At 43.5% G+C, this 23,244-nt stretch overlaps 2 protein-coding genes across 11 annotated transcripts in view; one reads left to right on the forward strand and one right to left on the reverse strand.

The window, feature by feature from the left end:
• Nucleotides 1–23,244, reverse strand: part of TFB1M (transcription factor B1, mitochondrial) — a 55,039-nt gene that overhangs the window by 5,410 nt on the left and 26,385 nt on the right. For all 5 annotated transcript variants that reach the window (XM_053293605.1, XM_053293581.1, XM_053293591.1 and 2 more), the window contains one exon: nt 2,043–2,170. In XM_053293605.1, coding sequence (XP_053149580.1) covers nt 2,043–2,170 — 128 coding nt within the window. The remainder of the gene's footprint in view (nt 1–2,042; nt 2,171–23,244) is intronic.
• CLDN20 (claudin 20) lies at nt 1,167–17,739 on the forward strand. Of its 6 annotated transcripts, XM_053293626.1 has the most exons (3): nt 12,537–13,130; nt 14,840–15,607; nt 17,378–17,739. In XM_053293626.1, exons 1-2 carry the CDS (start codon nt 12,955–12,957, stop codon nt 15,597–15,599), a joined length of 936 nt encoding a protein of 311 aa, XP_053149601.1. In that variant the 5' UTR covers nt 12,537–12,954; the 3' UTR covers nt 15,600–15,607; nt 17,378–17,739. The 6 variants fall into 6 exon arrangements, with proteins under 6 accessions (XP_053149619.1, XP_053149611.1, XP_053149635.1 ...); XM_053293644.1 differs by lacking the exon at nt 12,537–13,130 and adding an exon at nt 1,167–1,463 and having other exon boundaries at nt 14,840–17,739; XM_053293636.1 differs by lacking the exon at nt 12,537–13,130 and adding an exon at nt 11,387–11,656 and having other exon boundaries at nt 14,840–17,739.

The raw sequence follows: 23,244 nt of genomic DNA on the forward strand, positions 1-23,244 counted from the left end.
GCTTACAAGAAACTCAGTTTCAAAGACAAGTGTTTCCATAAACCATCTTCTTCAGTTTCTGCAAGACGGCTTGGACAAGGGCCAAAAGCCAAATATGCTAAAACGTCAGGCAGCATCCCTTGCTGGTTTCATTTCTGGCATTTCCAAATTGTCCGTTCAGGAGCTCCCACACTTAAAGCATTTTCTGAGAGGAGCCACGTTAATTTCTCCTCCTACAATGCATAGGTTTCCTACATGGGACCTGCACATCGTCCTGAAAGTGATACAGTTTCCTCCGTTTGAACCCATATCTACGATTTCTTTGTGGATACTTTCTTTTAAATAGGTGGTTTTAGTTGCTATTACCTCAGCGAGACGGGTTTTGGAATTGAGGGCACTCTCTAAACACAAATATTTTTGTATATTTCGAGAGGACTTTGTCCATCTCATTTTGGACCCTTCCTTCCACCCAAAAGTGGATCCTCATTTCACCACTCTCACGACATTGCACTGCCATCGTTTTGTCCTCACCCAGTTCACCCTAAGGAAAAACCATAGCACAAGTTGGATGTACATCGCTGCATTAAACGATAGATCAAAAGAACAGCTAGTTTTAGAGGTACAGATACCGTTTGTATCATTTCTTCCGGAATCGATGGGATCAGCAGTATCTTCTTCAACGATAGTGAGATGGATTAGGGCATGCATCTCCATGGCTTACAAAGTCCAACACTTAAGGCCACCGACTTGTATTTTGGCGCATTCTACATGTGCAGCAGCAACTTCAGCTGCTTTTTCCACAAATGCTCCAGTTGAGGATATATGCAGGGTTCCTACATGGAAGAATCCTTCTACCTTTGTCAGGAACTACAAAACTGACCTCCATGTGGCATTGCAAGCTGCTTTTGGCAGGAGGGTTTTGCAGCAGGTGCTTACCCAGGATTGAGCAAGTCGTCCCACCCTAGTTTTGGTTGGGCTGTGGTATGTCCCATAGAGATGTCCTCATCTCCAGCAAACGAGAACAGAGCACTGGTTCACTTACCCTGAAGGCTTCTTCTAGTTGCTGGAGCCAAGGACATCTCGGCCCACCGTCGATGTCCTTGCTTATTCCTGGGGGACCATCTGGGGGATTGTTAGGTCAGCCCTGTTAGGTCAGCCCAGCAATATTCTATTCCTCTTGGTTGCTATAGAGCTGTTACCTGTTTCACGGCTTGATGGCCTGGTTCATATTGTGTCTTATTTATATGTATGTTATATATACACACACACACAAACACACACATGTGTTTCTTAGTTTTATCTCTTAAGAACAGTTCTGCCTGCTCACACCTTGGACCAAAAGAACTGGGCGGGGTTATCCTCCCTCGGACTCCAGTAGGCGTGTCTTTACTGTGCTGGCAAATCAACTGTCCTGCCTAGGAGCTTAGTGGAAGGGATAACCATAGAGATGTTCTCAGCTCCAGCAACCAGAAGAAGGCTTCACGGTAAGTGAACCAATGCTCTGATCTTTGCACATGGTTTTTTCAACAAACTACTTCATGTATGATGAAAAGAAACTGCAACACTACTTAATGGTGAGCTGCTTAATGGATTAATACAATTAAAAATGCTACATTCGGTTTAGGAGACACCACCATTGTGCAAATGCAATGTCTGTAGGCTGATATACACTTGTGCAGTATGTCAGCCACAGCATTGATACTCTAATTTCTAAATGATCTGCTCTATGGCTACTGCTAGCAGCCAACTCAGTAAAATGGCTTTATTCTGATTATCCTACACTATGTGCAATTAAGTGAACTTCATTGTACAGAAATTGGAAAGGCAACAGCAGGGCACTGGAGAAGAGTAAAAAAGGACAAATAGTTTCAAATGTCGAAGGGGGAAGTTACAGTATCTCGCAAGCAAAAGGGGTTTGGTGGGGGGAGGATAATTGAGGGGTTAGTTCATGGTACAGCCTACTTCTCCTAAACATATCCCTCTTTGAAACTCATCCAGCTGTTGGGGTAATGCTATCATTATCCATGCCTTGCTGGAGGGAAGGAGTGGGGGATGCATCTTACCGTATACCATGATGGCAGTGTTTCCTTCTGAATTGAAACACACTTCGAACAACTTTTTCCACCAGCTTAAATGGCTGTTCTATCTTTGGCTGTACCAATGGTGTAAAGTGAACAACAGCCACATCCACCTGTAAATATACAATTTCAGTAAGAAATTTATACAAATATGACGAATATTTATATACCACTTTTCAACAACAGTTCCCAAAGCGGGTTTACATAGATATAAACAAATAAATAAAGATGGATCCCTGTCCCCAAAGGGCACACAATCTAAAAAAGGAAGATAAGACAGCCACCAGCAACAGCCACTGGAGGGATGCTGTGCTGGGGATGGATAGGGCCAGTTACTCTCCCCCTGCTAAATAAAGAGAATCACCACTTTTAAAAGGTGCTTCTTTGCTCAATTAGCAGGGGACTGTGGGTTATACCACTGGTTTTCTATTCTAATGGAATTTAGCTTTTCTAATTTATCTTGAATTTCACACAGCCTTGTACTAGAGAAGAATAATTCATTGCATATGCACAGTCAGCAGAGTTTTTCTGAGTGGTTACAGGCCAAGATACAGCTGGTCCAATTGTTATGGATACCATTGTTGAGGATAGACTTGTGAAGCTGAAGGATGCCTTGTAGAAGGCCATCTGGTCCAACCACATATTTGATGTAGACAATCCAGAGTTAGCGCATACCCCACTGATGGCTATACAGTCTCTGCTTAAAGACCTCTAGTAAGGAAAAGCCCACCCAGGTATACTGGTTTCATTTCCTAGGGTGATTCCTAAGTACTTGGTTTCACTGCTGAACTGTTATCACCATTAAGAAGTTTATCTTAATCTTCATTTGAAATTTATGCTCCTGACATTAGATCTATTCCTACATTGTGGGGCAGCAGATAACAAGTCTTTGCCTTATTCTAGTGACTGCCCTTTGTCTAGTTGAAAAATGCTGTCATGGAGAGAGCTACAACAGCAGATTATTTGGAAGTTAAGAAACCAAGCACTTGTGTATTTGACCCTCCTGTCTTACTGAACTATCTTGAGGTTGCCTAGCTCTCCGAGATGAGCAAATAGATCTCTGAGAAAGGATATATTCCTGAGAAAGGAAACTGCCCTGAGCTATTTTTGGAGGAGTGGTATATAGATCAAATAAATAAATCAAAAATATAGTGCTCCCCACCTTCTTTAAAAGAAATGAAAGTGAGAGAGTGCTTAAAGAAATATACTTTGAACAGAGTCATCTTGAATTCCTACTAGCCAGTTTCAGTATTAGGACAAGTTTCAGATCGTTCTGTGTGACGCTGCTGTAGATCCCTTCTAGTCTAGCTATCAACCCAGACTGGGGACAGAAACTGCCTTGGTAACCTTTGCTGATCAACATCGCCTAAAGATAAAATGGAGACCAGCTATTCTTCTTGACCGCTCAGTGGCTGTCACCTTTCTGGATTGGGGCCACGGGCATGGTATATCAGTGTTTCCAATCCTGTGGAGGGTTATATCTAAATGGTTGGGCGGGGGGCGGGGGCGGCTATTGTTCCAATGGGCGAATCTTACTGAACTTGAGAGCATTAAGAACAAAATGCCAGCATCTGCCAGCAAGTACAGAACCTTTTCTTAGTTGCCTCTGAAGATGAGTGAGAGCTTGAAGTACATCAGCCATTTTGTTGGAGCAATCTAACAAATTTATTTATTTATTTGATTTCTATACCGCCCTTCCATCTCATTTTAAAATCATTTTAGTACTCTGGCTTCTCCCTCTCCATGTTGACTTATTGGCATTTCTTCTTCTCCCTTACTCCTTTTGCCTTCACTATGACTACTATTCCATTCCACTGCTTTCAGCATGCCTTAGGATCCCTTTACCCCACCAGCATATTTTCAACATCTATGTGAAACCACAGGGAGACGTCATCCACAGATTTGGGCTGAGGTGTCATCAATATGCTGATGCCACCAAGCTCTACCATTTATTTCCATTAATTCACTCCAAAGAAACAGTTCAAACCTTGAACGAAGGACATTGAGGTAGTTTTGGATGATGCCAAACAAGCTGAAACTTCAGACAGGATGGAAATAATGTCCATTGGGTATCAGTGTGCAAGGGTTGTACTTCCCCCAAATTATCAGGAAGGCAGTTTTGAGAGTGCTCCTGGATCTAACACTATCATTAGAAGTCTAGATGATGTCAGTCAGAAGTGCAAGCTAGCTGTGTGCTATCTACAGCCCTACTTGGAGGGGAATGATCTTGTCTTGGTTACTCATATCAGTATGAGTAACCAAAGGAGATATCAAATGAGTAACATTTTATTTTAAGACTAGTATCTTTCAGCCCATTAAATTAACGGGCGCTAGTAGCCTTCTCCGCCCTCCCCCGCCGCCGCCTCCCGCCTGGGCCCACCGCCTCCGGCCGGGACCGGAACCATCCAGGGCCGCTGCCTCCTCGCTCGGCTCACCCCGCCGCCTCCTCGCTTTGCCCGGCCGTCCGGTGTCGTCGTCGGCCGCTTGTTCTTGGCGCGGCTGCCCGGTGGCGGCCGCTTCTCCTCAGCCTGCCGCTGCTCCTCCTCCCGCCCGGGCCCGCCGCCTCCTCTGGCAGGGGCCGGCGCCATCCGGCGCCACTGCCGCCTCACCCGGCTTCCCCCGCCGCCTCCTCGCTTTGCCCGGCTGTCCGGCGTCTGTGGCGGCCGCCGCTTCTCCTCGGCCTGCCGCTGCTCCTCCCCCCGCCCGGCATTGGCAGTGGCCACTTCTCCTCGGCCCGCCGCTTCTCCGCCACCTGACCAACATGGCGGCCGGCGCCTGCGTCCGTGTCTCCCTTGCCATGTTCTGCGCATGCGCACCACGCATGCACAGAACACCCGAAAAAGTCACGGACGCAAACACCAAGCATCTTATTATATAGGATTGATATTATGAGAAATCAAATTATTAATAACAACAACAACCAACAGTATTGATGATAAAATTCAGCCATCCCAGGTCCTTGAGAAGGACTCGATGTCTGGATAAAACAAACCAGTCAATAACACCTGTCTGTGTAAACAAGAAATAATAATAAAATATGTTGATCATATCCAGGCATATTAGACAACTGCAATATGTTGTTCTTGAGACCTGGTGCAAAATGCAGACACACAGAAGGTGGTATATGTGATGCCTATTTTGCATCATTTGCACTGCTCACCAGTTTGGGTTTGGGATCAATTTAAAATGCTGATCTTGACGTTTAAAGCCTTACATGGCCTTTACTGAGCTACCTTCATCTGTAAGATTGGCATCTCAAGCAGCCCTACTCTCTGGCTGTAAAGCAAATTTGATTGGTGGGTACCAGGGACATGGCTTTTTCAGCGGTGGCACTTTCTGCAAAAATCCACTACATCCCTACTCTCTGTTTTTAAGCATACGTTTTCAGAGTGCTATAAAGACTTCCCTTTTATGCAAGGTTTTTAATTGTCAGACTTAACTGTGACTTTGATCTGACTGATGTCTACTTTCAGGTGGTGTGTCATTTTATTTAAGATTTTTTTTGTTAGTCACCATGTGAGGACTTGTTCCTGAAAGGTGGAATATGTTCCAAATAAAATATTCTAGAATGGACAGTGCATTCTTGGGGAATACAAACTGATCACTCTTTGAGGTAAGTCAAAGCAAAATGTAAAGTTTCTTCTATAAGCATTTTTCCTTCAAAGTACATTATGAAAGAGCCATTTGGAATGAGGCTTAAACACACAATGTAGTTTGTAAGAAGCAAGTGTGGGTAACAGGTCTGGAGGACGACAAACGGAGATAATAGATTACTGTAAGGCAAGTAATGAAAAACTAAGAAAATAGACTATAAGAACTGTGATCAAGGGTACCCTTGGTTGTTTTCTTCATGTGGAAATACAAAGCACTACTCGCTCCATTACAGGCTTGGGCTCTTAGAACACTAGAAAAGCTGCTTCGTTACTATGGGAACAGATAATGCTGTTCACTTGTAATTGGATGCTCTGAAATTATAGATATTATATTCTATTATTTGATTGAGCATATTACAAAATCCAACAGGGTGCACACAAGCAGATTTAACATGGTTGATGATCACAGCTTTTCCACCTTATTTTGCAAATATTTTTAATAGAGCAGAAATCACTGCTGCAAAAACAAAGTGCAAGATCATCTAATAGAAGGTATATCTTCCCCTCTATCAATTGTTGCCCAAGCTGGTTAATGCACAAGAAATGCTGATTTCTGTGATGTACTGCAATAAGTGTGTTGTATAATTAAGCTTGGATTTTGTCCAATACATTGGGCAGGTTTAGACATCACACAGAACCACAGTTTATTTTAACTAAGTTATTTAACAAACTTGGATTGGTGCCACAGACTATCATCAAATCTTGGTTGCTTTCACCATACTGTGGTTTGTTCATGTCCTGCCCCTTCTCCTTACCATGATCCAGACTTGTCTCTATGAGAGCGTGTCACTACCAAAACAAACCAAGATTAAATCATGACTACAGGCTCAGACATCACACAAGACCATGGTTAGGACAAACCAACCAACTTCAAGCCTTAGGTTTAGACTGTGGTTTGATCACCAGGAAAAAAACCAAAACAGTTTGTTAACTGGAGCAGATTCAGACATACAAATTAACCACAGAAGCAAAACTACGGTTCTGTGGATGCTCTCAACCTGCTCATTAAGACTCCTGGATTAAAAGATTCAGAAAAGCACTCAGAGACAGTAAAAAGTACACAACTTGTAACTTCTCTAAATAACCTTTGTTATTTAATAAACTCTGTTAAGTGGAAAACATCATTACAACTTCACTACAACAGTATTTCTAATACTACTACTAATTGGAAATAGTGTTGAAACTGTGATGGCACAACATTTAGTAAGAATGGAGCAGCCTGTCTCCACAGCAGTGCTGATGTGCTTTGGAGGAGCCTCGCAGCAGCATGGGTGCCTCAAGTGTCCAGCAATGTTTCTCTGTGTGATGTATGAGTGAATAATAATAAACCAGCAGGCAACAAAAAGCAGTAGAATGTAATGAATGGAATGCTGGACTTGACTTCAAGGATAGAGGTTCAAATCCTTGCTTGACCACGAAGCTCTGTGTTTGGCCTTGGATAAATTATGTTCTCTCAGTATTGTTACCTCACCAGGTGTTGAGGGGAATTAAAGAGGGAAAAATATATAAGGGTTTATTACAGGGCTGCTCAACTTTGACCCTCCTGCAGATGTTGGCCTACAATTCCCATATCCTTGGCTATTGGCCATTGTGGCTGGGGATGATGGGAGTTGTAGTTCAAAAACAGCTGGGGATTGGCCTATTTTGAGCAGGCCTGGTGTATTATTACATGGCAACTTCAGCCCTCAGTCCAACAAACAACAAACAAAAGTTATTGCAGCCATAGTGTTCATATTCTAAGAGAGAACATACCTAATCCGTCAAAGTATAAACTGCAACTTTAAACAATATTACAGGTGGTTGTGGAATGAAATACCATAGGGCACGTAAGTCTCAGTCTTAACAAAGGAGCTGCAGGAGGTCTGTCCCCCCCCCTTCTCAAATAAGGTTCAATCTACCCCAATACCATCCGAGTGTTAAAACTATAATGGGCCAAAAACTCAAAAACCAGGAAGCAAATGAGACAAAAGCCATTGAGACGAAAACATCCTGCGTGCTTCTTTAACTCTTCAGAGTTTCTAGCCCCACTGCCCAAGTTTCAGGCCCTGATAGTCAATTTTGACCATCTAGGGCTAGAAATGCCAGGGCCCTTGGGCCTGTCACTTGAATTCTATCTTTAAGAGAATGTGAAAACTATAAACATACACTCTCAGCTCAACAGAGGTGGGCTATATACTTCTATGTACTCCTGATTTCCTGTGATACAAGGGAGTTCTGCAATTCACCCAGCAAAAACTTGCAAGAGCAAGGAGGGTTTTTTTGTCATTGCACCCACATTGTGGAACACGCCACAACAGGGATCTAGCTGTCATTCTGATGGCAAGCAAAGCATTACATTTTAAACAAGTTTATCAGCAGCTGAGTGAAAATTTTGCCAGTGTTGGCTCAGCTGCTGAGGTTGCTCTCTAAATATTATTTGCCGTTGCTCGTGTGTGTGTGTGTGTGTGTGTGTGTGTTTTAAATGTACACCACCCTGTCTACTATACATTTGTATTCATCCTCTTTGTATCTGTGAATACATACATACTGCTAAACCTTACTAAATGTGAACACAGACCCACTAACTGGTTAATTACCCCAATAGCAAAACATATAGTTTATCTATAGGCCAGATGCTAGTGTTTATTTTAAACAGGACCATTAAGCAATTGGGGGTGGGTGGGGGGTAAATAATATGCATTTCCACTTCCTAGGATCTTACCACTCCCACCTTTCACTCTTCAGTGTCTCATGCACTCCTTTAGACCTGCCAGCTTCCCCAGTTTCCCTTCAAAATACCATTTATGTTATTACAAACAAGAAGAATTAGGTTTATTTATAAGGATGTAATATAGGGCTGCAAGAATGGGAAAGGGAGAAAGCAAGTAGTTCAACTGCAAGCTGTTAAGAAAAGCAAGTTATTTGCACTGATTTATGTGGACACCCTTCACAGTGGCAGAGAACGCTTCAACTCTGCCCTTACTCAAAGGCCAGCATGATGTTCTAGTTCCAGGGATATCTGGGAGGGTTCACAGATGAACTTCAGAGCTGCATCCTACAAATTGATCTCAGGAATGATTCAAGGACAGAGTCAAACACGAGTCTTCTCACTTTCAGTTCCTCCACGAGTTCCATCTTTCTTGCCCCATCCTTGTGTGGAAGGCAGGCAAACTGCAGCCCCCTCACACATTTAGCGAGAATCCTTGAATAAGAGCAGGAGTTCCCAACTGGGCCTTCTCATACCCCTAGGGCTACTTGAAGGCTTCCCAGAGTCCTCTGGCCTCCTCCTCCTGCAGAAAATAGATGTGCTATTTGCTCCCTGTTTGAGGATTGCTGGCTTGAAGCCAACGTGTCCTACGCAATCTACCCACTGCAGCAGGAGAGGATGAAAACCCTACTCCTCTGCTCCTGAATGGCAGGCTACATACTGAAGCTCAACATACCCCTCCCCTCAACCTGACTGACGGGCTTCAGCCAGCATTCTCTCACAAAGAGAACTGCAACACCTTACTGAAGACTAAATGTATTGCGGCAGACACTTTCATTCGCAAACATGAGAAAGAGTATGAAATAAATAATCTCTGGGGAGAGAAGAAATTATAGGCAGCATCCCTCCCTCCTTCTCTGCTGACATCCCTTCTTTCTCCTCTACTCCAAGAGAGCAATCAACTGTGCAAAAGCCACCAGTCTCTCACACTGCAACTGCTGGTGGATTATTTTTGGATTTTTAAAATTGACCTTTAATGACTTTTTAAAAGAATGTAAGATGATTAGTAACTCAAAATGAAGAATAGGTTCCTCATGAGTACCCCCACTGAAATAAGTAGAACAAGTAAGCGTATGTAAACTACATATCTATATATAAATGAGGCTCTTCTCACGCCCAGCCTGTGTATAGATTTCATGTGAGAACCGCTGGGATCTGGCCCGATCCCGCCAAGGCAGTGCCCCCTAGCCCTGCTTTGTATCCCGGCTGTTAGCCAAGGAGCAAGTGCTCCCTTAAGCCAGACTACCAGATTGTGCGTTCGCTGGGGCTATGTTTAGCCCCAGTGGACACAGAGACAAGCACCTACAGGTGAAACTCGGAAAATTAGAATACGTGCAAAAGTCCATTAATTTCAGTAATGCAAATTAAAAGGTGAAACTGATATATGAGACAGACGCATTACATGCAAAGTGAGATAAGTCAAGCCTTAATTTGTCATAATTGTGATGATCATGGCATACAGCTCATGAAAACCCCAAATCCACAATCTCAGAAAATTAGAATATTACATGGAACCAAGAAGACAAGGATTGAAGAATAGAACAATATCGGACCTCTGAAAAGTATACAGTGTACTGTGCTTGATTGGCCAGCAAACTTGCCTGACCTGACCCCATAGAGAATCTATGGGGCATTGCCAAGAGAAGGATGAGAGACATGAGACCAAACAATGCAGAATTGCTGAAGGCCGCTAATGAAGCATCCTGGTCTTCCATAACACCTCAGCAGTGCCACAGGCTGATAGCATCCATGCCACACCGCATTGAGGCAGTAATTGCTGCAAAAGGGGCCCAAACCAGGTACTGAATACATATGCATGCTTATACTTTTCAGAGGTCCGATATTGTTCTATTCTACAATCCTTGTCTTCTTGGTTCCATGTAATATTCTAATTTTCTGGGATTGTGGATTTGGGGTTTTCATGAGCTGTACGCCATGATCATCACAATTATAACAAATTAAGGCTTGACTTCTCTCGCTTTGCATGTAATGCGTCTGTCTCATATATCAGTTTTACCTTTTAATCTGCATTACTGAAATTAATGGACTTTTGCACGATATTCTAATTTTCCGAGTTTCACCTGTAGAGTGCCCGTCTCCTGGGGGAATCCCCCAATGCATCATGCATGCCCTGCAGTGCATTGTGGGATCTCCAGAGCTCTGTGCTGCAGGCACACTGTGTGGAACGTCTTGGGGCACAGTCCACGCTCCCAGCAACATGGAATCAGCTGTAGGGGGGGTGAGTTTAACAAGCCCCCCTGCCCGTGTAAATGACCTCTATATCTATTTAAACACACACACACACACACACACACACACACACACTTGTTTAAAGGTGTAACTCAAATTATTAACTCAAATGCATTTACAGACTGCTCCTACAAAATTTTATTAAGAATAAAATCTCACTGTGTTCAATTAGAGTTACTCCCAGGTAACTATTGTTAGAAATTAAGCCTTCTCCAGTCCCTCTGAGCTTCCAAGTGTGTCTGAAGCCTGTGTGACTAGAGGGATGAATCATCTTTCTCTTGAGTAAGAGAAGAGCAGGGGTTCATCCCTGCAGTTGTACATTTCAGACACACTCCCAAATAGCAGGTCTTCTCACTGTTTGGATACCTTCAAAGCTTGGGCCAACATTAGAGACCCTGGCACAAGTTAGGGGATGGGCAGCAATAGCAGTGAGCACAGATTCTGGCTGGCCAGTCACAGACCCATAGAATGTTCAAGTTGGAAGGGACCTTGGAGGGCTTCTAGTCCAAACCCCTGCTTAGTGCAGGAAACTGCATCCCTGACAGCCACCATTTGAAAAGCTCCAATCAAGGAGAGCCTAGTGAACCCAGCCAAAATTGGTGGGCTACTGCTTATCAGGGTCTGTGGCAATCAATATGACACTGCAGTTACTGTGCTATGGTGCAGTCTTAAACACACCAGTGTTACAAACTAATGACCCTTTCCTTTCTACACATTCAGAAAGCAAAAGAAAGAACCCATATTTATCTTGCTGCATAATCAGCAGGTTTTCTTTCCCATTTTCTTCACTTTACATGCTGCACTGACTTGTTGGGGCTTCTTCAGCAGTGCTCTGTATTTACCATATAAGCTTCATCAGGAAGCATTGCTCTTTTAAAAGAAAATCTTATGGTCTTTAGAGAAAGGTAATCAACTACAAAAAGAACTAGGAAAGACAACATCAGTACCAGGTATGTAAATTTCAGTAAAATACGTTTGTTGCTTTAAATGTATCAGCATCCCATAATTCCTAGAAGAAATTATAACTTTATTACAGAAGAGTTTGGGTTCTATTTTTGCAAAATAATTTGCTTTGATTCTTATTTTCAGCTGCAGTGAAATGGATTCCAAAGTTCCTTTTTCTTAAAGTGGCTTTTTAAAATATGGGGGTGGGGGGAGCCACGACGACAAGGAATAAACAATAAATAACCTTTTTAAAAATGCATGATCCTCTACATTTTCCTGATTTCCAAAACTTAAGGATTGCCAACATTCATCATGGGATCTGGAAATCATTATGCATTTAACACTAAGGTGCATTTTCTCCATAATCTCTCTGCCTTGCTCGCTAAATAAAGTATTTTCACCATTACAAAATCATTAAACAAAGTGGCCCTTTATTCTCTAGTAAATGGCACAAAGACTGGGAACAGGCAGCAGCTAGCACTGTGCTCATAGTACCAGAGAGCAATTTCTGTTTAATAAAATCCAATGCAATTTTCTATGAGGAATAGCGATCTTTACATACGAAAGTGGTTGTGCTTCCACAACTTCCACTGCCAAGCCAGCATCTCAGACCTCCCATTCACCAGTAAGTATTGAAACTTCAGCTTAGATTTTTACATTAGTTTATGATGCTAAAGCATTATTTATGTTTTTTAAAAAGCTTCACTTTCTGTGCTTATAATTTAGCAACTTTTTATTAGTTAAGATGTTAAGCTACCATTATTGTTTTGGCTTCCTGCTGGTTTTAATTTTAAGGCTGCTGAAACTTAAACACTGAAGCAATGACAAACATCAGTCATTGACTGATCTGCAGTGGATGATGCCACCCAGGGATGGCTCCATTTCTCGTCTCTGCAACCCATTAAATAGACGCGGAAGAACACATGTAGCAGCCTGCTCTGGGGTGGATGCTGCTGCTTCATTTACTGGAAAGAGAAGCTTTACGGCAGATGGCATACCAGAAACCAACCCCAAGCTGTGCAATTAATACTGCCAAGATGATGCTTGTGGAAAAGAAGTGCAAAAAGAAGTGGATATGAGAATCAGTAGCCTGTTCATCCACAGAAAGGAAGGCACCATTAGAGAGATCCTTTACTCACCCGACTCTATCCATGATTTAAAGATTCAGCATGCTTTCAGCCTACACAGAACTTTATAATGCAAACCTGAGCTTTCAGAACACACACGCAAGAGGAAGGGTTTTTGAATGGGTTGTGTCTGCAGCAGATATTAGAAGATGACTCCCCTTCAACAAAATTAAATAATGTGGCGAAAGGCACTTAAGATGGCAGAAGCAATGAAGACTTTCTGCCACTGTGGAACAGGTAGCTCCATAAATGTGTCACTAATTACTTGGTTAACTACATACGACACTTCTCAAAGACTGCATTTAGCTTACTGGAGGAAGGGGGAAAGAAGATCTACACCTGTGTGGAAGAGGTAAAAAGGAGTAAAGTCCCTTGGTGCAAAATGGGGGAAGGGAAAGGTCAAAAAAGAGTCATCAGCTGATACAAAAGTCTCTTGAAAATGGAGAGTGACAGGAAATTTTTGTAGCTCTGGGGCAAGGCAGGGCAGCCAAGTGTTATCTGCAGACAGGCAAATGAGCATAAGGGCTATCTTTACACAAGTAGAGGCACAGCACTGATGGGTCAATAAAAAACTGAAGAGATGGCAATTTGGGTGTATGGATATCTCAGTAAGATGAGTTTGGAAATCTTATTCATACACTTTAGAGAAAAAAATTCCCCTGGAAATAAGTTGCCTACTAGAATGTCTTCTAAAAATAAACAGCACGAAACTAAAAATATTCTTAAAATTACTGGGCTTATTACTTAATCTACTAAACAAATATTGCTTTCTTTCTCTAATTCCAAGACGTTAGCATGTTTGTCTGTCTGTGTAAAAATATTTATATGGAGAGCATGCAATACATTATTTACAGAGGGGGTCAAAAGTGGTTTTTAAAAAACCACTCCGTACCCCTAAAAGATCTAGCTCAGCAGGTCAAAGTAAACAAATAAATCAAGCTGTCTCAGCAGAAGGGTGTTTTTGTTGTTTTTATTATGTTGACAGCAAGTTTTAGATTGTGAGTTTACTATACGCATGAGAAATGTACAAGCAGAAGAATCCATTAATTATTGGATTACAAAATTTATGTTTGGGCTTGTTTTTCAAATTGCTTGCTTCTGTCTACAGGAGATGCTAGTTCATTTATCACTTCGATCTGCACGTTTAAACTCCTCCATTCTTAAAAAGCTAAGCCCACCAAATTCTGCTGCTACTATATAATTTCGCAGCAAAATGTGAACATATGTATGCACGTAGTTAGATTCTTCTGCTGATTTGGATCTTTGGTCCATCTACCAAACTGGAACACCACCCTGAGTTACAATTTTTGGGGGGAAGTTGATATATAAATTGAATGGATAAATAAAAATATGGTTAGTATGATTAATACATGGTAAATTAATTTCCTAGTCTTCAGTAAACACAATTTAAGCCTTGAATGGCCAGCACAGAAGTCTCAGTTTTGCTTCCCAGAAAGAAGCAGTAAAAGAACAGTACTGTTTGTAAAGAGAGCACTTGTTGAACTATCAAAAAAAACATGAAAAGGTGAAAAAATACATATATTTAGTTAGGCTAAAATCCATACTATTAATACAACCATGGGGAAACTAAGAAGGAATTGTAAACCACTATTTTAATTAACTGTAGATTTGAATTTTAGGGAACATTATAGAAACCTCTGTTCCTCTCACTGCCTTAGGTCAGAGAACAGAATTAAGGCTTCTGAGCTGGCTGCGGAGAAGCCAGAATTGAACAATTTTGCATTATTCCAGCTTTTTGGTACTTATGTTACCTTAATCTTATGACTTAACTGTGTGTTCAACTGAGGCTTTTTCGCCACTGCACGTTACCAAAAGGTAACTCCTGCTCAGTCATTCAAACACACTGTTCATTTGTAATCATTCCTGTTCAAATGCCCTGTGTACAGCTGCTCAGTGCTTTTGTAGCCTTCTCATCTGCTGCAGGGTCACGTTCAGCCACTCATTCAGATAGCTGTGATTTTAAATGCAAGCTTTCTTGTTTGCTCATTTCTCTTCCCTTTGCCCCTGCCATTCTCCCCCTCCCTCTTCTATCACATACAGACAGCTACAGCCTTGCCTGGGGAGCTATCAGACACTTACACACGTTTACAACAGGAGAAAGACAGGCGGACAAAAGGTGACAGCAAATCTCATCATGGCATCAGCAGCTCTACAGTTCTTTGCTTTCATCTTAGCCTTGTTTGGCGTTTTCGGCGCAATCACAGCCACCTTGTTGCCCAACTGGAAGGTGAATGCAGACGTGGGTTCAAACATCATCACAGCCATAACTCAGATGCAAGGGCTCTGGATGGACTGCACATGGTACAGCACCGGGATGTTTAGCTGCACCCTGAAATATTCCATCCTCTCCCTCCCTGTTTACATCCAGGCAGCACGGACCACCATGGTTTTGTCTTGCATCCTCTCAGCTTTTGGAATCTGCATCGCCACTGTTGGGATGAAGTGCACCCGCTTGGGAGGGGACAGAGACACCAAAAGTCACACTTCGTTTGCAGGAGGAGTCTTCTTCATCATCGCAGGAATATTTGGTTTGATACCAACAGCCTGGTACACAAGAGAGATCATTGCAAATTTTCTGGACCCAACAGTCCCAGAAAGCAGTAAGCACGAACCAGGAGGAGCAGTTTACATTGGATTCATTTCAGCAGGACTTCTAATCACTGCTGGTGCCATCTTCGGCACTTCCTGTTTTAAAAAGCAGCAGGGAGCGTGGATTTATCCTAACAAGCAGCAGCAGCAGCAGCTCCCAGCTGCCCAGCAAGAGAACACAACAGGCTACCACCTGAAGGACTATGTGTAAAGGCAACTGTGAGTCTGCCAGCCAAGTTCCTGTGCTACCAAGGGTGGCTTTGTTTACTGTAGATTTTTCTCTTGGTTTAAAGGTCTCAAATCAAAACTTCTGTTCTTGACGAGAGGGTCATAATTACATTTCAGCAAGCTATTTTTAATTCACCAAAAGGGGTACAAAAAAGTTTAAATATCTGCAACAGCCATTAATTTATTGCTGATATTGCTTTGCAACTGAAATGTACTGGGAAAGAACAAAACTAAGAGTACAAAGGATTAGTGCGGGGTGGGGGGTTAGCATGCAGAAGTTAGCTCATTATTTGTCATGCACCAAAATTTAATTTCACCCAGACTCACATTTTAATTGTAACAACAGCAAAACCTACTCTGCCTCTATGGAACCCTATGTATTGTTCTTAAATCATACCTACATCTGTTTTTCATTGTCAGTTTTCAACTACCATGGTAACTAGATTTAATTTTAAGTAAAAGAGCTCTGAATTTGCATATCAGAAGCAAAAGAGCTGACACTGCCATTCAGATGTTGCCAAAACTGCCGCCAGCCCATCACCACCTGCTGCAGGTTCCAGTTTTATTTCAAAAGAAATGTCTACTTAATAGTCTCCAACGCTGCTAATGTAAGGTTCAAACACCCAACAGGACTGAGAAAGGGACACTGAGGCAAGTCTTCATAACTAAGAAAAGTGTTTAACCCTCCAATTTGAAGCTGGGCAATTTGGTTTAAGCTAACGGAAATATTTGTGTTACCAATAACTAGTCAGTGCTTCAATACTGGTTTGAGCCATTATATGATTTGGCGCCTTTAAAACTTAACTTTATACAAGCTGTTTACAAGGCGCACTTGGATCAGGCCCCAACGTTCTTGGCAGTCTGCCACACAAAACTCTTGCAGGTGGCAGCCACTCAGTTTGCAATTACTTAGCCAGCATGATTCACGTGGTTAATAGTTCTTGCTTCTCAGGACCTTCTTTCTAACATGCTGAAATAATTATTAGTCACTGTAGGGAACCCCTCATTTCCATTCAGAAGGAGAGGCAGAATTTAAATCTCTTTGTGTAAGAGGAGGAGGAATACAGAGGGCAGCTCTTTGGTCAATAACTCAGGACAGGCGCTGAGCTATACATATATATATATATGCATATGCACACACTGCCTAAACCCAACACTAGGAATATGTTTCACTCAGTGGTTCCTTAGAAGGCGTGCAGGTAGTTAGCAAATTATTAGGTTCATTTTTCTCCCCCACCTGTCTTGCATTTTACAACTTTTAAGTGGGAGGTACAAACAGCTCTTTGTAATCAAATGTTCAGCTGTTTAAAAAACAACAACCAAGGAACTTGTTTTAGCAGCTACTATATTTATGAGTACAACTGTTTAAAAACACAACTAGAAGTACCAAAGTTATTTGGCTACTCTGTACTTCATTTTGCAGGGGAGTAATATTAGGTCTGTAAATAGTAAGATGTTGGTAGTTCCTTTAAGCACCAGCTCTTACATGTACAAGTTTTTAAAAATGCTGTATTCTTTTTTAATCATAAATACCTGTGTGTCCAAATTAGAGATATACTAAAGACAAACCGTGTCTAAATAAAACCTAAATAAAAAGATTTTTTAAAACCCTAGAGAACCAGGGCAGATCTTAATGCAGAAGAAAATTCCACAAGCGCATTTACAGAAGCAGTCTTGCAAACGGATGTTTGAGAGCCAAAATGAAGGCTCCTCCACATTTCAGACCCTGTATAATCCATAATATACATTTTCCCTCGACAGGTAGCAAGTAAACAAGGTACACTGCAGCAAGGTGTCTGAAGGAGAATATCAGGAAGCTACAAGTTTAAAAACACTCCAAAGCAGTCTCGGTTATTTCAGTGTGCTTAACTATAGAAGTAAGCAGTGGTGACTTATCAGTGTAAAAAATACAGCCACCATCTTCTGTGCAAATCCTCAATACCTTGTGAATGGTCTAAAGAAGCTCAAGCATAAGAGAAAAATATTTTTCGGCAGGGAGGGAGGAGATCCAATGCCAGCATAAAACAAATTGTAGCCTGGCAATTTCTGCTCCTCTTGCAAACAGTATGTATCAGCTTTCCTATTTGCTGAACTGTTCCTTTAATAAAATAGTTTGTATTTGAGTCTATTGTCTGAATGGCAAGCTTACGTTAGCAAACACACACCGCACTGGTCACGTACTACACAGTCATACAAGCTAAACCCCTACCAGACTCAACTAATAAGAGATGAAAATACCCTGACAGGTTCACAAAGATGATGCAGGAAGAACACAGCTATTGCTGCCTCCAAAGCCATGTCGGAGCAAAAGCAATACCACATACAGAGAGACAGAGAAGGAGAGCAGTTATTAACAATGATAAGCATCCTCCCTACAGGCGTTAATTAGAGTCACAACATTCAGAGGCAGACTTATCATCTGGTAAAACAAAGGACACTACATACAAGAGAGACTCACACATTCATACAGAACATAACAGTAAGCATCCAGACTAAGTTAGCCACTGACTAAATTTCATTGACATGAATGGAACTTAGGTTAGTTATTGTTCCATTTATTTCGATGGTGCTTAGTTATGACTAACTAGTTTGGATGCTGCTCAACTTAAGAGTAGCCTTGATAAGTCACATCAAAAGTCCAGCATGCCGATTCCCACAGCGGCCAACTGGGTGCTGCTGGGAAGCCCATAAGCAAGACCTGTAGGCAACTAGCCTTCCCCTGCAGTCACTTCCCAGCAACTGGTATTCAGAAGCACATAGTAATATGAACATAAGAAACTGCCTTATATCAAATCAGACCATTGGCCCATCTGGCTCTGCACTGACTGGCAGCAACTCTCCAAGGTTTCAGGCAGGAGTCTTTCCCAGCCCTATCTAGAGACACCAGAGATGGAACCTGGGATCTTCTGCATGGAAGGCAGATGCCCTACCATTGAGCAATGGCCCCATCTCCAGTCATCATTACTACTGACTTGTTCTCTGTGAATTTACCTAACCCCTTTTTAAAGCCATCTAGAAGGAACTCACAAACATGCACAAACTCTCCATTACCACCACTGTGGTACTCCAAACTGAACAAGGATCCTATTGCTGGCAAAAGTGAACACTGACAAAAGGCATGACATTATGTCAGCCCATAGCTCAAGAAACCAAAACAAAGCAGACACAGCTCATTCATTTTTCTCCTGCCCTACAGACAAGGGGGGGGGGGGCGGGTTACGGACTGACATAGCAGAAAAAAGACACAATGATTGCTGAATGCTTGAGATCCAGAACATTTTACACAAAAGACATTTTACTGTTTCCTACTGGTCGTCATGGCAAAGAGTATATGTGGTGCAGAGAAGAACCTGAGACTATTTTGTAACGGTTATGCAGAGGTTGCTCTAGCTAATTCACAACACACAGAAGATACGCAAATAGCAATGTTGACACAAAACAACATTCATGCAGTGAACTTCTTATTACATTTTATTACTTCTTATTACATTTTTAGACTGTGAGCCCCTTGGGGACAGGGATCCATCTTATTTATTTATTATTTCTCTGTGTAAACCGCTCTGAGCCATTTTTTGGAAGGGCGGTATAGAAATCAAACAAACAAACAATACTTCTTAGAGATTGTACCATATTTGCCAATCCAAAAGCCACAAGCCTCAGCCTTCATTCCATCTAGAAGGATCACATGAAATAATACCCAGCAATATGCCACTGTGCAACCAATAGCCCTGTGGAATCTGCCTTGGTTCCGTATCTTTTTAGTATCGCAGACCCACCCATAATTAGAGATGTGCACGAATTAGAGATGTTCTATTCTTAGAATGCTGAACAGGTTCAGAACCCCAAGTTCAAATTGGTTCAAATGCGGGTGTGGCTTTAAGGATGGGGGAGGGTGCACTTACCCCCCCCTCCGGTCAGCTGCGCTTCCCCCTCCAGCGCTCTGCAAAGAGTCCTGCGGGGCGACAGCATACCTCCCTACCACCATGTTGATTCCATGACTGGAAGTACCTTGCATGCATACGCAGGTGGGAGCACACACGGGGCGGCAGGGAGGTACACTGCCACCCTGTGGAGCTATTTATCTGCAGACTGCTGGAGGGGGAAGGGTGGGGGTGTGGGGTAAGTGCACCCTCCCCCCATACTTAAAGCCATCCCCACCCTACCATTGGCTCAAAGGGAGCTGGTTCCATGCACATCCCTACCAAAATAGCATTAGCAAATACATCAAATGTATTTAAAAAAAAAAATGCAAGACCTCACATGGACATTTCAGGCTGAATTTCTGAAACCTATTTTGACTGTTTTATCCTGCTCTTCTTCCAAGAAGCAGCATACATAAGGTTCTCTCATAATAAATCTTCATAAGCCTGCTGGAGAAGAGGATAAGAAGATACCATCTTCCCCAGGGTGTGAGACTGGGGTGCCTGCCTCTTCTCTTCTGCCCTCTCTGGTTGCCATCTGCCTCCCCTCAGGACTGCTTGCGGAGAGGCTTTGCAGGACTTCCCCAGGGTGTGAGACTGGGGTGCCTGCCTCTTCTCTTCTGCCCTCTCTGGTTGCCATCTGCCTCCCCTCAGGACTGCTTGCGGAGAGGCTTTGCAGGACTGGGGCTGTAAGGGTGACTGGACAGTTTTTCCTGGTTCCACGTGCTGAGCTTGCTGCTCAGCCTATATAGGAAGACTGCCAGTGGCGGTGGGCCCGCCACTGGCAGGGTCGCCACCGAAGGGGCAACACCAAAGAGGGTTGCCCCTTTGGGTGAGCCACTTCAGGGGAGAAACAAGGGCTGGACACTTTTTCCAACCATTTGTATAGAGGGAGGCATTCAATAGTGGGGCTTCTGTTTAATCAGTTTTAAGTTGTGCTGAGGTTGGGTTGAAGTTGTAATGTGTATGGGTTTGTCTGGAGATGAGGAACCAGGGAGTGCCTTCATTGAAGGTGGGGCAGCTATTCCAGTGGTGGTGGGGAATAGAAGAAGAAACACTGGCAGGTCAGCAGGCTGTTCCAGGGGAAGGGTAGTAAGAAATCTAATAGCTGTCCCCCTTTCCGGCTGTCCTGCCAGCTCTTTGACCTCGGGGAGCTCTGCCAACATCCCACACAACCTTACCTTGCTCCTCTGCAATGCCAGGTCGGTCCAAAATAAATCAGAACTCATCCATGATTTGATCATGGATGAAGGGGCCGACCTGATGTGTATTACTGAGACTTGGTTGGGGGAGGCTAGTGGTCCAGTTTGGTCCCAGCTTCTCCCACCAGGATATTCTGTAGAGGAGCAAGTGAGGGGACGTGGGCGGGGAGGTGGAGTGGCTGTGGTCTATAAGGATAACATCTCCCTTACCAGGGTCCCTGTTAGGGTATCGGACCGTATCGGATGTGTGTACTTGAGTTTGGGGACCAGGGATAGATTGGGACTTCTGTTAGTGTACCGATCGCCCCGCTGCCCCACGGAATCCTTTACTGAGCTCACGGACTTGGTCGCGGAACTCACGTTGGAGTCTCACAGACTTTTGGTGATGGGGGACTTCAATGTTCATTTTGGGACCAATTTGTCCAGGGCAGCTCAGGAGTTCATAGCGGCCATGACGACTATGGGTATATCCCAAGCGGTCTCTGGATCGACGCATATTGCTAGTCACACGCTTGATTTGGTCTTTTATTCTGATCAGGGTGGTGTTCCGTGGGTGGGGACTCCTACGATCTCCCCGTTGTCATGGACAGACCACCATCTGGTTAAGGTTGGACTTACAACCGCTTTCCACTTTCGCAGGGGCGAGGGGCCTATTAGAATGGTCCGCCCGAGGAGGTTACTGGATCCGGTAGGATTCCAAGAAGCCTTGGAGGGATTTAATGTTGGCTCTGCTGGTGATCCTGTTGATGCCCTGGTTGAAAACTGGAACAACTTGCTCACCAGGGCAGTAGACACGATTGCTCCTAAGCGTCCCCTCCGACCTGCTTCAAAATTGGACCCTTGGTATATGGAAGATCTACGGGGGCTGAAGCGGCAAGGTAGGTGACTGGAGCGCAAGTGGAGAAAAACCTGACTCGAATCCGACAGATTACAACATGGAGCACATTTAAAGATCTATGCTCAGGCAATACGTGCAGCAAAGAAGCGGTTCTTTTCTGCCCATATTGCCTCTGCGAGTTCACGTCCGGCAGAATTGTTCAGGGTTGTGAGGGGACTAGTATCTGCACCGTCTCCCTTGAACCAGAATTTGGAAGTATCAGTTACCCGCTGTGGTGTGTTTAATGAATTTTTCGCAGACAAAACCTAGATGGAGACTCCACAATTAATTTGATTTCTGAACTGGAGGTGTCCGACAACTCCTCTTATACGATTCGACTGGATCAATTTCAGTTTGTGACTCCTGATGATGTGGACAAGCTGCTTGGAGCGGTGAGGCCTACCACTTGTCCTCTTGATCCTTGTCCAACATGGCTTGTTCGATCTAGCAGGGAGGCTGTTGTAGGCAGCCTGGTAGAAATCATAAATGCTTCTCTGAGGGAGGGAATGATGCCTCCTTGGCTTAAGGAGGAAATTATTAGACCTCTTCTAAAGAAGCCTGTGTTAGATCCCTCAGAGTTGAGCAATTATAGGCCAGTTTCCAATCTCCCGTGGCTGAGCAAGGTAATTGAGAGGGTGGTGGCCTCTCAGCTCCAGGCGGTCTTGGGAAACTGATTATCTAGACCCATTTCAAACTGGTTTTCGGGCGGGCTATGGGGTGGAGACTGCCTTGGTCGGCCTGATGGATGATCTCCAACTGGCAATTGACAGAGGAAGTGTGACTCTGTTGGTCCTCTTGGATCTCTCGGCGGCTTTCGATACTATTGACCATAGTATCCTTCTGGAACATCTGAGGGAGTTGGGGGTGGGAGGCACTGTTTTACAGTGGTTCCGCTCCTACCTCTTGGACAGATTCCAGATGGTGTCGATTGGAGATTGTTGCTCTTCAAAATCTGAGCTTAAGTATGTTGTTCCTCAAGGTTCCATACTCTCTCCAATGCTTTTTAACATCTACATGAAACCGCTGGGAGAGATCATCAGGGGATTTGGAGCTGGGTGTTACCAGTATGCTGACGACACCCAGATCTACTTCTCCATGTCAACTTCTTCAGGAGTTGGCATATCCTCCCTAAATGCCTGCTTGGAAGCAGTAACGGGCTGGATGAGGGAGAATAAACTGAAGCTGAATCCAGATAAGACAGAGGTACTTATTGTGCGGTGTCAGAACTCTAGAGAAGATTTTGATCTGCCTGTTCTAGACGGGGTCACACTTCCCTAAAAGGAACAGGTTTGCAGTCTGGGAGTACTTCTGGATCAACATCTCTCCTTGGTTTCTCAGGTTGAGGCGGTGGCCAGGGGTGCTTTCTATCAGCTCTGGCTGATACGCCAGCTGCGCCCGTTTCTCAAGATCAATGACCTCAAAACAGTGGTACATTTGTTGGTAACCTCCAGACTGGACTTCTGTAATGTGCTCTACGTAGGGCTGCCTTTGTACGTAATCCGGAAACTTCAGTTGGTTCAGAATGCGGCAGTCAGGTTGGTCTCTGGGTCATCTCGGAGAGACCACATTACTCCTTTGTTGATGGAGTTACACTGGCTGCCAATAGGTTTCCGGGCAAAATACAAAGTG

This window comes from Hemicordylus capensis, chromosome 1 (genome assembly GCF_027244095.1).
Source record: "Hemicordylus capensis ecotype Gifberg chromosome 1, rHemCap1.1.pri, whole genome shotgun sequence".
Lineage (NCBI taxonomy): Eukaryota > Metazoa > Chordata > Lepidosauria > Squamata > Cordylidae > Hemicordylus > Hemicordylus capensis.